The following is a 12,022-nucleotide window of genomic DNA, read 5'->3' as shown; positions in this document are numbered from 1 at the left end:
TCCTATAGCATTTAATAGAGAACAATAATATTGTATGGTTTTGAACCATCAGATAGTTACATAAGATTGTTCAAAAACCATAGAAAAGCTACCATCCTATATTAAATATACATTTTTTTACATACTTTCTTTTGAATCCTAATACATTTTTCTATATCCCTACTGGTTTCATCGCTAGTAAGTTCTACAGGACTTTTCCATAGGGATTGTTACTAAAAGATCCTGAGAAACTAAAATGAGTGGGAGGGACTCAGAAAGGAAATGGGGAATATTCAGAGGGAAATTGCAGGAAGCCCAACATGTAGGTTTACTATTGAAAACAAATACAGCCGAAGTGTGCATGTGTGGGGTGTGAGGTGGGGTGGGGGGGATAGGTGGGTGGTTGGGGAGAAACAAATATAGGGGAATACAGGGAGCAATAAAAGAGAAAAGCAAACAAGACATAAATCAATAGAATCATGGCTATGAGAGGGTATACACGAGTCTAGAAAAGAAGCAGCTAAGACAGTGATCACAGAAGCCAAAATTGAAAATGTAAAGATCATTGCAGAAGGTATGGGGACAAACAATAACAGATTTTACAGCTATATCAGGACCGGGAGGTCAATGAAAGAGACTGAAGTCTCCTTATCTGACTGTGAGAGGAACTTAGTGACATATGAGGCAGAGATTGCTGGGAAGCAAAATGCTCTCTTTTCTTCAGTGTATTTACCAGGGGGAATGAAGGGAAAATGCCAGAAAGAGATAGGAATGTCCTGGAGGCAGAATATGAACAATTAATGAAACTAAGGGTAATACAAGAATAGGTAAAGCAAAGAAAGAGAAGAAATTAGGGCAGCTAAACAGAAGAAAGTTCCAGGTCTGATGGCCTGTCTCCCAGGATTCTGAAAGAGAGAAATTATTTTTTTTAATGCCCACTGAACTTAAGACATACCTGAAAACTATAGAGGAGTCAATGAAAGACCATATTTTTAAAGGGTTCATACGAAGAATCAAGGCAATTTCAGACCTTTAGGGCTTAATATCCAAACACAGCCAAGAACAGATTCTAGATGTTGATCAAGGAGCAAATAGTTTGGATTGCTGTAAACTGGTTGAAGTTGACCAAAAGGTGGTCATGGTTAACACACATGGTTAATTTTCTTGGGAGACTGAATGTATTGTCAATCCTAGAGGGTTTCGGTACTCTGGTCCCAATCCATCAAACTACTTAATACACACTTAACTTGAATCCTGTGAGAAGTCCCATTAAGTTTAATTAATTGCTTATGAGCTCGCCTTGATTGGGGCTAGAGTAGCCAGCACCTTTCAGGGTCGAGCACACTGAGCACACACAAAGAGAGAAAAGACATACAGCTAGATTTACAAAGCTATGTACATGTCTAAACATGCAGATAGGAACCTAGTGGTATTTACAAAAAGCACCTAATCAAGTAAGGTACCTAACTCCCACTGATTTCAATTGCAGGTTAGTGGGACTGGGCCTAGAAGAAATGTTATGGGTTCTTAGGTGCCTTATAAAATGTAGTGTAGAAAAATATAGACAAGGTTGAAAACAGTAAATAGGATTATGATTGGCAATTAGGTTGCCCTACCTTTACCCGTAATTGATTTCTAATGTGTCAATCACAATGGCCTTTAGTTGCCAAATCCAAAAATTAAAAGGAATGTTGGTGTAGTCTGACTAGGACCATATTCTCTGCTCCTTCCCAGAGTGACTTCTAGGAGAACTAGGTTTGGGTGAGATGGCTTTGCAAGTATTTAGCAGCCTTTTTTATTGTGGACAGTGCAGAAAAAAGAGGTGAGCTCTGCATTGCATTCTAAATGTGACAAAACTCAAGCTCACTTTATCTCCAGTGGCTGAGATTTTCACAAATGAGGACCTGATTCGGCCCTTCACCCCGAGTGTTGTACCTGAGACCTGCCTGTTGATTATAATATTCTAAGAGGGTTATGAAAAGAGTGAGAGAGAGAGAAGCAGTCCTGGAGATAGTCAGGGTGTAGCCCACTGACAGCTTTAAAAATAAGAATCAGAATCTTGAAGAATATGGTATTAATGGTACTCGCACTGAAGAAAGATATAGTACTAACAGTATGAATGATATGGAGGATAAGAATGGCAGAAACTTAAAATCATCAGGGAAGCAAATGACAAACTGTAAAAACGGAATATAGTTCAAATCAGAGGCGACCATTATGGCACCATACAGACCACATCTGGAGTATTGACCATCGGGAGGGGCCCCATGTTTTAAAAGGCTATTGATAGAACTACAAAAGGTGTCAGGTGGCTAGGAAAATGATAGAGTGTCTCAGTGGTTTGTAACTGTGAGGAAATGTAGGAAAATTGATTGTGAAAGAGGAGATTAAGCGCAGATATTCTGATCTGTATAAAGGGCTATAGAGAAGAGTTTGAATGTCACAAAACTATTCATGACAGGAAACGGGCTCAAAAACAATGTGGCTTGAGCTGCAGTTAAATTCAGACAATAAGGAAGTTCAAGGGAAACTTCTTTACACAGAGGATAATTCAATGTGTGCAACAGAGCTCTCTCAGAGGAAGAAATAGTGGCTGTGCAATGGAGATCATATTAGACAAGAAATTATGGGGAAAACATTAAGTTGGACAGATAGGTGGACAACTCTACAGAAAAGTAGCATGATCCTCTTCTGTCCTATAATGTTGTTATGCCTGTAGCTAAGATGATCAAAGAACAAATGATACCTAACTTCAGATAAGTCTTACTTTCAGCACTGGTGTTTTCAGAAAATATCATATGATTTTTGATACATTTTAACTTGAATGTTTGAGACCTTCTAAAATTAGTTCTGCCAATTTTTATGTTTGTTTTGCTTTTTATGCGCCTTCATGGCACATAATGGAGAGGTAAAGTGAATAATTGAAGAGCAATTTATTATTATTATTATTATTATCTATATGTAAGGGTCCAGTCCTACTCTTAGTTTCAAATGTTGCAGGAGCAGATCCCAATTGTAACTGATCAAAATCTCACTGAATAGTTTAAAGATATGAAGGACTGCTTTCCCACTCCTTACAGTACTGATCAATAATTGCTAGGAAAAAATATTTGCTATAAATTAAAAAAAAATGCATACACCATGGAACAAAGTTCAACATACAGCAGAGACAACACAGTTCGGGGGGGGAAGGGGAAAGGGGGAAAAATTCTTGTTAGCTTTATAATTGCAGTGATGACCCCTGGGTGTAGCATTTCCAGACAGTTAATGACTGACTAGACGCCGTGAGGGTTTGGAAGGGCCTTCCCCTTTGGTCATTATTGCCTAAGCAAAGTGTTTTGGGTTTTTTTTTTTTAAAAATGTACATTTTAAGGAAAGCAATTAATGTAGTAAATAATTATAAAACCTGATTAAATGACATAATGCTTTGTACAATCTGACCTGCAGAGGAGAACTGCCAGACAGTGTAATAACACAAGTATTTTCTTTTTCATAATAGTGTTTATGGCTGTCCTTTGGCAAAAAAAAGAAAAACACAAGATAAGCAACCCCAAGAACCTGCTCCCAAAAGAAAACCCTTTGTGGTTAAAACAGACAACTCTTCAGTAGATGAGTGTTACGAAACTGATGGAACAGAGGAGATGGATGAAAAGGAGGAAGAAGAAGAGGAAGAAGAAGAGGAGGAGGAGTATTCTGATGACAATGAAGGTGATGAGGAGGAGGAGGATGAAGAAATAGATCGAGAAGAGGAAGAGGAGATTGAAGAGGAAGAAGAGGAGGATGAAGAGGAAGCAGAAGATGTGGAGGAGGAGGAGGAGGAAGAAGAGGAGGAAGAGGAGGAGGAGGAAGAACGTGGTAATAATAAGAGTATTAGTAAAAAGTAAACATTGTGTGTATTATGTGTTAATCTTTCAGTGTGGTGTCCAGGTATTTAGCTGTGCAGCTCTCATTAAAGCTAATGGAAGTCATGCAGCTAAATCTCCCTGTGCCTTGCTGAAAATGTACCCCACAGTGTTCTTTTAACAGCTATTTTAACGACTGTCTTTCAAATATTTTTGATGCCTAGTGGTGTCAAATTTTCAAATACAGAAGTGTGTGTGCGAAAAAATGCCTGCAGAAATGTGTAACTGGATTAATGCATGCAATTGCCAGGTATGCATGCAAAAATTGGGTAAAGGTACAAGCAAATGGTTAACTGCAAATTCCCTTTCTCATCATTTGCATGTGCATTTACTGAATCTGCCCACCTAATAGTGATGATTGCTCAGATAAATGCGGTCATGGGTCATGTGTTTGCAGGTGGTTTTTTTGGTGAGCACAAGTGGGTCTCTTCCCTTTGAAAATTTGGTCCTGAACTTTCTTTCAGACAAACAATATCAGAATGAAATGTTATCAGATACTTTGGTTCTTTGAGACTTGGATGTTGTGTACTTTAGTTGATTTTATTAAAACTATGGAGAGTGACAGGTTTACACAAAGAAAGTCCTTCTAAAATTATATTTTCTGAATACAGTGCCATACATTTGATGCCTTTTAACTATATAGGTATTAATTAGTAGCCCAGCTAACCTAGTAGCACTGTGATTAATCCATTGACATCTCTGTTTACTGGGATTGTGGACTCTGTATAAGCATATTTTTCAAAATATATGATCACTGTCTGCTTATCTCAGAATCCCTCCATTAATTACATTATAATGTACTGGGGTGAAAATGAAGAATCGTTCAAAGATTAATGAGCTATCGAAAAAGTATTTTGTTCCCATTTCCAGGGAACATGTTTTTGGTTGGGTAGATTCACCTTTCTAACCAATAAAAATATAAGAAAAACTTTCAGCACTCCTCAGTCAGATTCCTCTTAGGAGCAAGGTATGAAAGTTGTCTGACTTTTGTTTCAGCATTCTGTTAGGTCAGGTTTAGAAAAAGATTTAGGAAGTACTCCTTTCATTCAGACAACTGTGTGGCTTACAGATGGCTATGAGCATTTTTTTGCAGATGCCTCAACCGACAGCATTTCCTCATTCACTTTTAATTTGCCTACCAAAACTATTAAAAACAAGGTAGCCAAGCTTGAAAGTTCCGAAGGAGTTTGATGCCAGGGGAGGCTGTTTCCTTATGCAAAGAGACTCTGTTGTTTCAGAACCTGTAAGGATAGTCTATCTGAGCTCAGGCAGGTGTGTGACTGCAACTGCTATCCTGTTGGATTGCTTTGGAACTCTAGCAGTTCTTTCTTAAGCGGTAATGGCAACTGGATCATAGTGGAGCTGGTGCAACGGTTTTGGGCCCAGTTGGACAATAATAAATCTACACTATCAAAAATGATTTAAGGGGAAAAAAGACTTATGAGCTAAAGAAACTTCCTTCTGCCAAGCTTCGTATTAGGTTTACCGGTACAGATATTAAAGAACATGGTGCTTTACTTATGTCCAGCACTGCTGCACGTACAGTTTGTGATCCTAATCAACAACTTTAGCGGCTGCTATTGTTTCTTAGCTGTTTTCTTTCTGTGAGTAGACTCGAATTAAGAACTGCAAGTTAGGAATTTTGCAGAAGTACCTATATTAGCTAGACATCATATTAGAGAAGATGAAAAGTCAAACAGGTCAGTTACCCAGAGGATCTCATGTTACTTGAGGGATAATATGTAGTTTCCTAGATAAAAGAAAAAGTATTTCTTTGTAAAATACTGGGAATGCAAAAAAGAAAGTCAAATAAAATAGGGGGCTTAACAGTGGAATTATTCAGGGCAAATTAATGCAGGGCAAATTAATTTTATGACCTTTTTGGAATCAGCATATTATTATACAGGTGATGCTAGTTACAGCACAGTTGATTCATGAGATAGAGTTACTAGTGCCTAATGATGAAGATAATAAGTTCTTTTTCTCTAGGTCAAGGAGTGGGAAGACCTAAATTTGAGATGATAGCCATAGTTTGTTGTTTTGAGAGGTCCAGAAGATATTTAATTAAACAGATTTTTGGGGATAATTTATTTTATATGGTTTTTGACCGAGAACCTAAAATGTCTTCTCCTTCCATTGCTCATAATACAGGAATCTTTCATCATTTACTGGAATTCCCTGCTTATATTTTTAGAACTCCCTTAAGGTGAATCATTTACTGGGAAAATCACAGTATGCGCACAGCCAACATAATTACAATTAGAAACTAAAAGTAGAACATCTAGTGGAGATAAAGGTGTCTCTGCAGTGCTTATAAACATTTTTGTCAGTGGTGCTGTAGTTTTATGAGATTATAGAAATTTTGCATAGTCTCATAACCAAGCCTAGTCTTAATGGACAGGACAATTAAAATCTCAGACAGTTTTGCTAGAAAAATTCTATCAGATGGGAATGTGATCTCTAAGTCAACAAGTATGAGAAACATAAAGCAATGTACTATATAATTTCCTAGGTCCAAATTAAGTTTCCTGTTATATGGGGGTAAATCCATAGACACCCCAAAGAACTAATTCTAATGACTCTGGAGTTACCCCTTTGTAACAGGAAACTGAATTTAGGTTGGAATTTTCAAAGGGGCCTAAGTGATTTAGGAACATAATTCTTATTGAATGACAATCAGGCTTGAGCTCTGAAATCACTTAGGCCCTTTAGAAAATCCTATCCCTAGGGCCGAACCTTTGACATAATAAAGGACTTGGAAGACACAGAAGCATCCTAAAGCAACACTCTTACAAATCTCAAAATACCAATTTAAGAGAACCAAAGACTTTTTGGAGCTAGATCCCAAATCCTTTGCTGATGTCTCAGTATATAATCACTTGTACTAAAATTAGTGCTTAAAATGCCCTTTCAATGGCCACAACATTCATTTTAACCTTCCATTAAAGTAATGAATCTCTTTGAAGAATAGGGATATATCCAATGAAAAGGTAGCACAGGCCTGAAAATCCCTTACGTACAGTACTACCACTATGGAAGGAAAGACAAATCTTTCCAATTTTTTTCACATCCCCAAAAGAGAAGGCAGACACGTGACCCTTGTTAAGATAACCTAACCTGTAAATTCCAATCCACATGGGAAGGCTATCAGTAAGATAGTAAGATAAAGCCCACTTTTAGGGAGTGCCCCTTCACTTTGGTGGTTATTGCTGAAAATCTCTGGAGTCAAATACTTAGGGCACATTTGCTTTGCAAGGCAAACTAAGGTATTTCTCCTTCTGAGAAGTGATCACTTCAGATAGCTGGTTCCCAAAGACTGTTTCACAAAGCTTTTCTATTATAGAAAGAAATCTCCGTTGGAGGAGCTCCAGGAACGGATGTTCCAAGGCACCATTTAGCCTATATCACATGAAGACATTCAAGATGGCTTGTACTCCAGGTATTTCATAATCCCTCAGGGTCAGGAGGAGTCAGGCTGATTCTAGATCTAAGTAAATTTAATACATTGATCAAGTCTAATCCATTTCACATGATCATGCTACAAAAGATTTATTGTAGTTTACTAAAAGGTGAATGGTCAGGATGTATAGATTTGATAAATATCCCTTTTATATCACATTAATTCCCTCAAACTCATAGTAGCATATACAGTATACCAGTACAAGGTACTACATAATGTTTGCCTAACTGCAAGGCACAGTTGCAGCATATTCAAGGAGACTGAATATAAATCTTTGCATTACAGACTATTACTTGGAAATACAGAGAGGAAATGCTTCACCTTTTTCTCACGTCTACAAATTGGACTACTGTTTTTTAATACTCTGGTGAAATTTGGCCTTTTCCCCACTAGCACACACTAGGCTATTGGTACACATACCCGATGTCTTGAAATCCACCTATTAGTTTATAGGTTAACTTTGATAGTGCCCTCCTTTATCTTCCTGATCCCTTCATCAGATTGCTTCTGTGGCTGATTATGCATGTCCCTCTAAGCAGACGCAAACACCAATCTAAAGATGAAAGAATCGGTACTGAGGATATTGTGGTAGAACACAGATTCCCACTGTCCTTGCAACTTAAGAATCTCTAAGTCTCTGAAACAATGAAATAAACAGGTCTGTACCAGAGAGATGGCCTGTCCAATCTGCCTAGCATCAATCACATTCATTTATTCAAACTATTAGCAAGAAAGCAGTCACACATTTGGTGAACACAGTAAAGTATTCCATATTAATCGGAGCAAAAAAAGCTAGGCACCTGTTTTGGTGTACCATATATGCAAAACATCTAACCAAAGAAATGACAGCCTTAAATGAAGAGGCCAGGAAACAGCTGTTCACTACTTAGAACAATAAATGGAAAGAAATGCATTTTCCAGGATCAGAGAGGATTTAATAAACAGAAGGGGAAGCAATCCTTCAGAATATGCTGGTGGACTCTTCTATTCATGTATATTGCTCTATATTTTCATCTCCTTTATAAAAGAAGGTGGAGAATACTGTGATGGGGGTATGTTGCCACCAACAGTATAATGGGGAAAAAACCCTACCAGCAATGACCAGAAGACCTTACTTCAGTCCCTTGATTGATGTTTGTTGATACAGAATGTTAATATTGCCTTTCATCTCTAGTTTTCAGAGATGCAAAGGTATGCAAGTGATCAGGTCATGCTACTGTATAACAATTCTTGATGTCTTTGTTTTTGTACCAGATGTATCATTCCTACCAAACGAGACCTGTGTAAATGTAGAGATTGTTCAATGTTTTCATTTTTAGTAGTTTGTATCATTTGAGTTAATATTACTCTGGTCAGAATTACTCTTTCCCGAGCCAAATTCAACTGGAAATAATAATGTGATTTTTAAAAAAACAAGTAGCTCAGTGCTGGAATGCATAAGCCTTAAAAATAGGGTTTAGAGAAAAGCTAGCTAGTAGATTCCCTCTGGATACCTCTAGTTCTTGTGGAATTGGGCCAGATATATTTATTATGCTTACTCTGCTATTTTTTGTTTAAAAACAAATTTGCTGCTAGATAGGCTTTCACTTGCTCCAATACTATATAGTTAAGGTGGTTACCATTTGGTACGCTTAGACAGTATCATTTGTTAACCGTATTCTTCAAATGTTGTAATTTTTCTTCCAGTGCTCCTGTGAGACTGGACCTGATTCTGAGCTCACTTACATCAGTATAAATCAGGAATAACTCCTTTTAAATCAGTGGAATTACATCCATGTAAAGTGATTTTATGTCTGTCACATCCTCCTTTACGAAATGTTAAATAGACACTGTTCTGTCTGTAAATGCATAACACAGTTGGGTAGCAATTCTTTCAGACCCTGAATAAGCAAGGTGCTTAAACATGTGCCCAACTTTAAGCATGTGAGCAGATCTGTTGGCTTTCCCAATTTTAAGCAAGTGAGTTAATGTGGCTAAGTATCTTGCTGAGTTCGGACTTCACATATTTAGTGTCTCAAAACATCAGATGCAGGCACAAGATCTTCTGGTCCTTCAAAAGTAAACAGTCTAGTTACAGCTTTGTACAATATAAGGGAAGCATTCACCTTTAATGATCCAAATACTGGATCCCTGCTGTAAATATATACACAAAGAACTTCCATTGACAGCAGCAGCAGTTCTGCAAATGGAGTTAGGACAAATTATGCAATATTAATAATTAAATTTGAAGTCTGGATAAGAGACCTGAGAGGAGAGTATTACTGTAAGTGTTCACACCAGAACTACTTGACAGTTGATTTAATTTTGTTTTGTGTTAAAACTGTTTTATCTGTGAATATAGTTGTTTTGGTTGTATTAGCACTTGTTTTGTAACTTGCTGACTGTTGCCCAGAATCTTAATTGAAAACAAGGCATTGGCCTCACTGAGTAATGACTAATTACCTTTGGGCTTCACTGCAATCTGTTACTTTGCAGCTGTGCCAGGGGAGTTGGGGCACAGTCATATAGGACACTCACAGATTGTGGTTCCAGGAGAAGGGGCAATCTGAGGGGTTGTGCATCCAATACTTCTCTTACTTTCCTTTACCTGTGAACAAATGCAGAGTGATTCCTTGACTCCACCTCCTCCCCATGGTGGGTGGCAGAGCAGCATATTAAATTACTCCCTCCTGGAGCGAAGTGGGATTTGGGGAGTAATTCAAGGGGAAAATATTGTAGTATTAGGAGTGTAGTCTTATATCTATTGTGACTCTTTGAAACTCAGTTCCCTACCAGTGATCCTCCCTTTGTCAGACAGCTATGCACCATTGCTTACACAGGGATGTGCCTAAAGGCTCAGTCTAGAACTTAGTGAATAAAATGAAATACCTGCCCTCTGCATGGGTACTCCAAACAAATATGACCTGATGTTGTCCTTGAAAGTCTCACATCTGAAAGATGGCACATAAGGGAAGGTTTTCACATGATGTATAAGAATGAACTTTTAATATCCATTATCCCCGTGAATTCCATTGCTTTCCAGAGCCAGAAGTTCCAAACCGGAGAAAACAAAATTAAGCTGTCAAGGATATGTAGCAGTGTAGGTAGAGAGTACATAGTCTACATGAGTGTCTGTTGACATTTGCATTTGGTGGTTCCAAAAGCATGTGTGGAAATTCTGCTCACCAGCAAGTCAATATTAAAGATTCTAATTTGACCTCTTTTGCTAAGATTCTTGGTTCATGCAGCTCTAAGAGGGCCAAATGCTGCTCATTTTACTCAGGAAATGCTCCCATTGGAGTTACAGCATGTATTCTACTGGAATTTTGAACAAATAAGGCCAGAAGGATTTCATCCAGAAAAGTGGAAGTTTCTGTTTGGCTAGTGAGGAGCTTATTTTTCCTCCTGAAATTTGCCACTATAACAGTTCCACCAGGGATTAATACTAAACTGAAAAGCATACTGAGAAAATTATCCTGTGAAACAAAAGCAACAATCTATAATAAATATATTTATATAATCGTGAGTAACTGTTATTATAGGAGTGTTGTCTCCTTTGCGTAATGGGTTCCAGAACAATTAAGTTGCATTCTTCTGTCACCTATACCGCACATGAGACAATACTTTTATATCTTAAGAAGTACATTCACTTGAATTAATTAATTTAGGTTACAGATAGTCTGTGAGTCTGCAGGAGTTAGAATTAGCCAGCCAGCCAGCTTGCCAGTGCAGTCAGCAAAAGACAGAGAACTCTAATGCTAGCAAAGGAACAAGAAGTTGGGTTAAGGATATAAAAGTGGTAATTAGAGAGGACTATTCAAAGGATCAAGGAAATCAAGCTGGTTTTGGTCACCTTGGTTATTAAACTTCCCTGAATCAATGGGTATATGTAGGCTGCTACAGAAAATATGGATATTAATTTTTTTTTATCCTCTCACCTATATTATATATATAAATAATACCTGGTGCCAAAGGTGGTTAATGTTTGTTTGATGAATTTTTTAAAGAATCTGTTCTAGAGATTATATATTGGTAGTGTTTTTAAACATCTATGTGTGAGAAACCTTGTGCTAGCTAATTTATGACAGGATTAAGCCTTATTTGACATGAACTGATCATGTGAGCTGATCTAATTAAACTAGAATCCATAGTTTTGACAATCCTAATCTCACAAACTGCTGGAAGATGGCTAGGTAAACACTGAAGCATGGGACATCATGTCTGTTTTCAGTTATGCTGTTGTAAAGCTAAAGTAACTCCACTGATGTCAGCGACTTCAAAGAGCTGTATTTGGCCTGGCCTGCACCATATACAAAAAAGCATTAAAGAAATCAAGATTTTCATTATTTTTCCATATAGTGGATGAGATGGGAGCTCTTTGTTTATTACATACACTTTTAAGCATTGTACACACTGCACTGATTATTCCTTCTGATCTATATCATGTCCCATGTATCAAATTTGCTATGTTACAAAAAAGTGCTGTATAACTGAGAAACATTTCCTAAACAGCTTCTTGGACATGCAGCAAAGCACTGGACTAAAATCTTTATAGAGGAGCCCCCTACTTATCTTAGAATCATAAAATCATAGAATATCAGGGTTGGAAGGGACCTCAGGAGGTCATCTAGTCCAACCCCCTGCTCAAAGCAGGACAATTCCCAACTAAATCATCCCAGCCAGGGCTTTGTCAAGCCGGGCC

At 37.7% G+C, this 12,022-nt stretch overlaps 1 protein-coding gene across 4 annotated transcripts in view; it reads left to right on the top strand.

Annotated features, from left to right (window-relative positions):
- Window positions 1-12,022, top strand: part of MYT1L (myelin transcription factor 1 like) — a 155,793-nt gene that overhangs the window by 20,953 nt on the left and 122,818 nt on the right. For all 4 annotated transcript variants that reach the window (XM_024215781.1, XM_024215782.1, XM_024215780.1 and 1 more), the window contains exons 4-5: window positions 3,479-3,834; window positions 5,385-5,390. In XM_024215781.1, the coding sequence (XP_024071549.1) occupies window positions 3,479-3,834; window positions 5,385-5,390 (362 nt within the window). The remainder of the gene's footprint in view (window positions 1-3,478; window positions 3,835-5,384; window positions 5,391-12,022) is intronic.

The sequence above is a fragment of the Terrapene carolina genome, unplaced genomic scaffold, assembly GCF_002925995.2.
Source record: "Terrapene carolina triunguis isolate 2854851 unplaced genomic scaffold, T_m_triunguis-2.0 Scaffold42, whole genome shotgun sequence".
NCBI lineage: Eukaryota > Metazoa > Chordata > Testudines > Emydidae > Terrapene > Terrapene triunguis.
The sequence above is the reverse complement of the archived record's forward strand: the minus strand, read 5'-3'. Positions and strand labels throughout refer to the sequence as shown.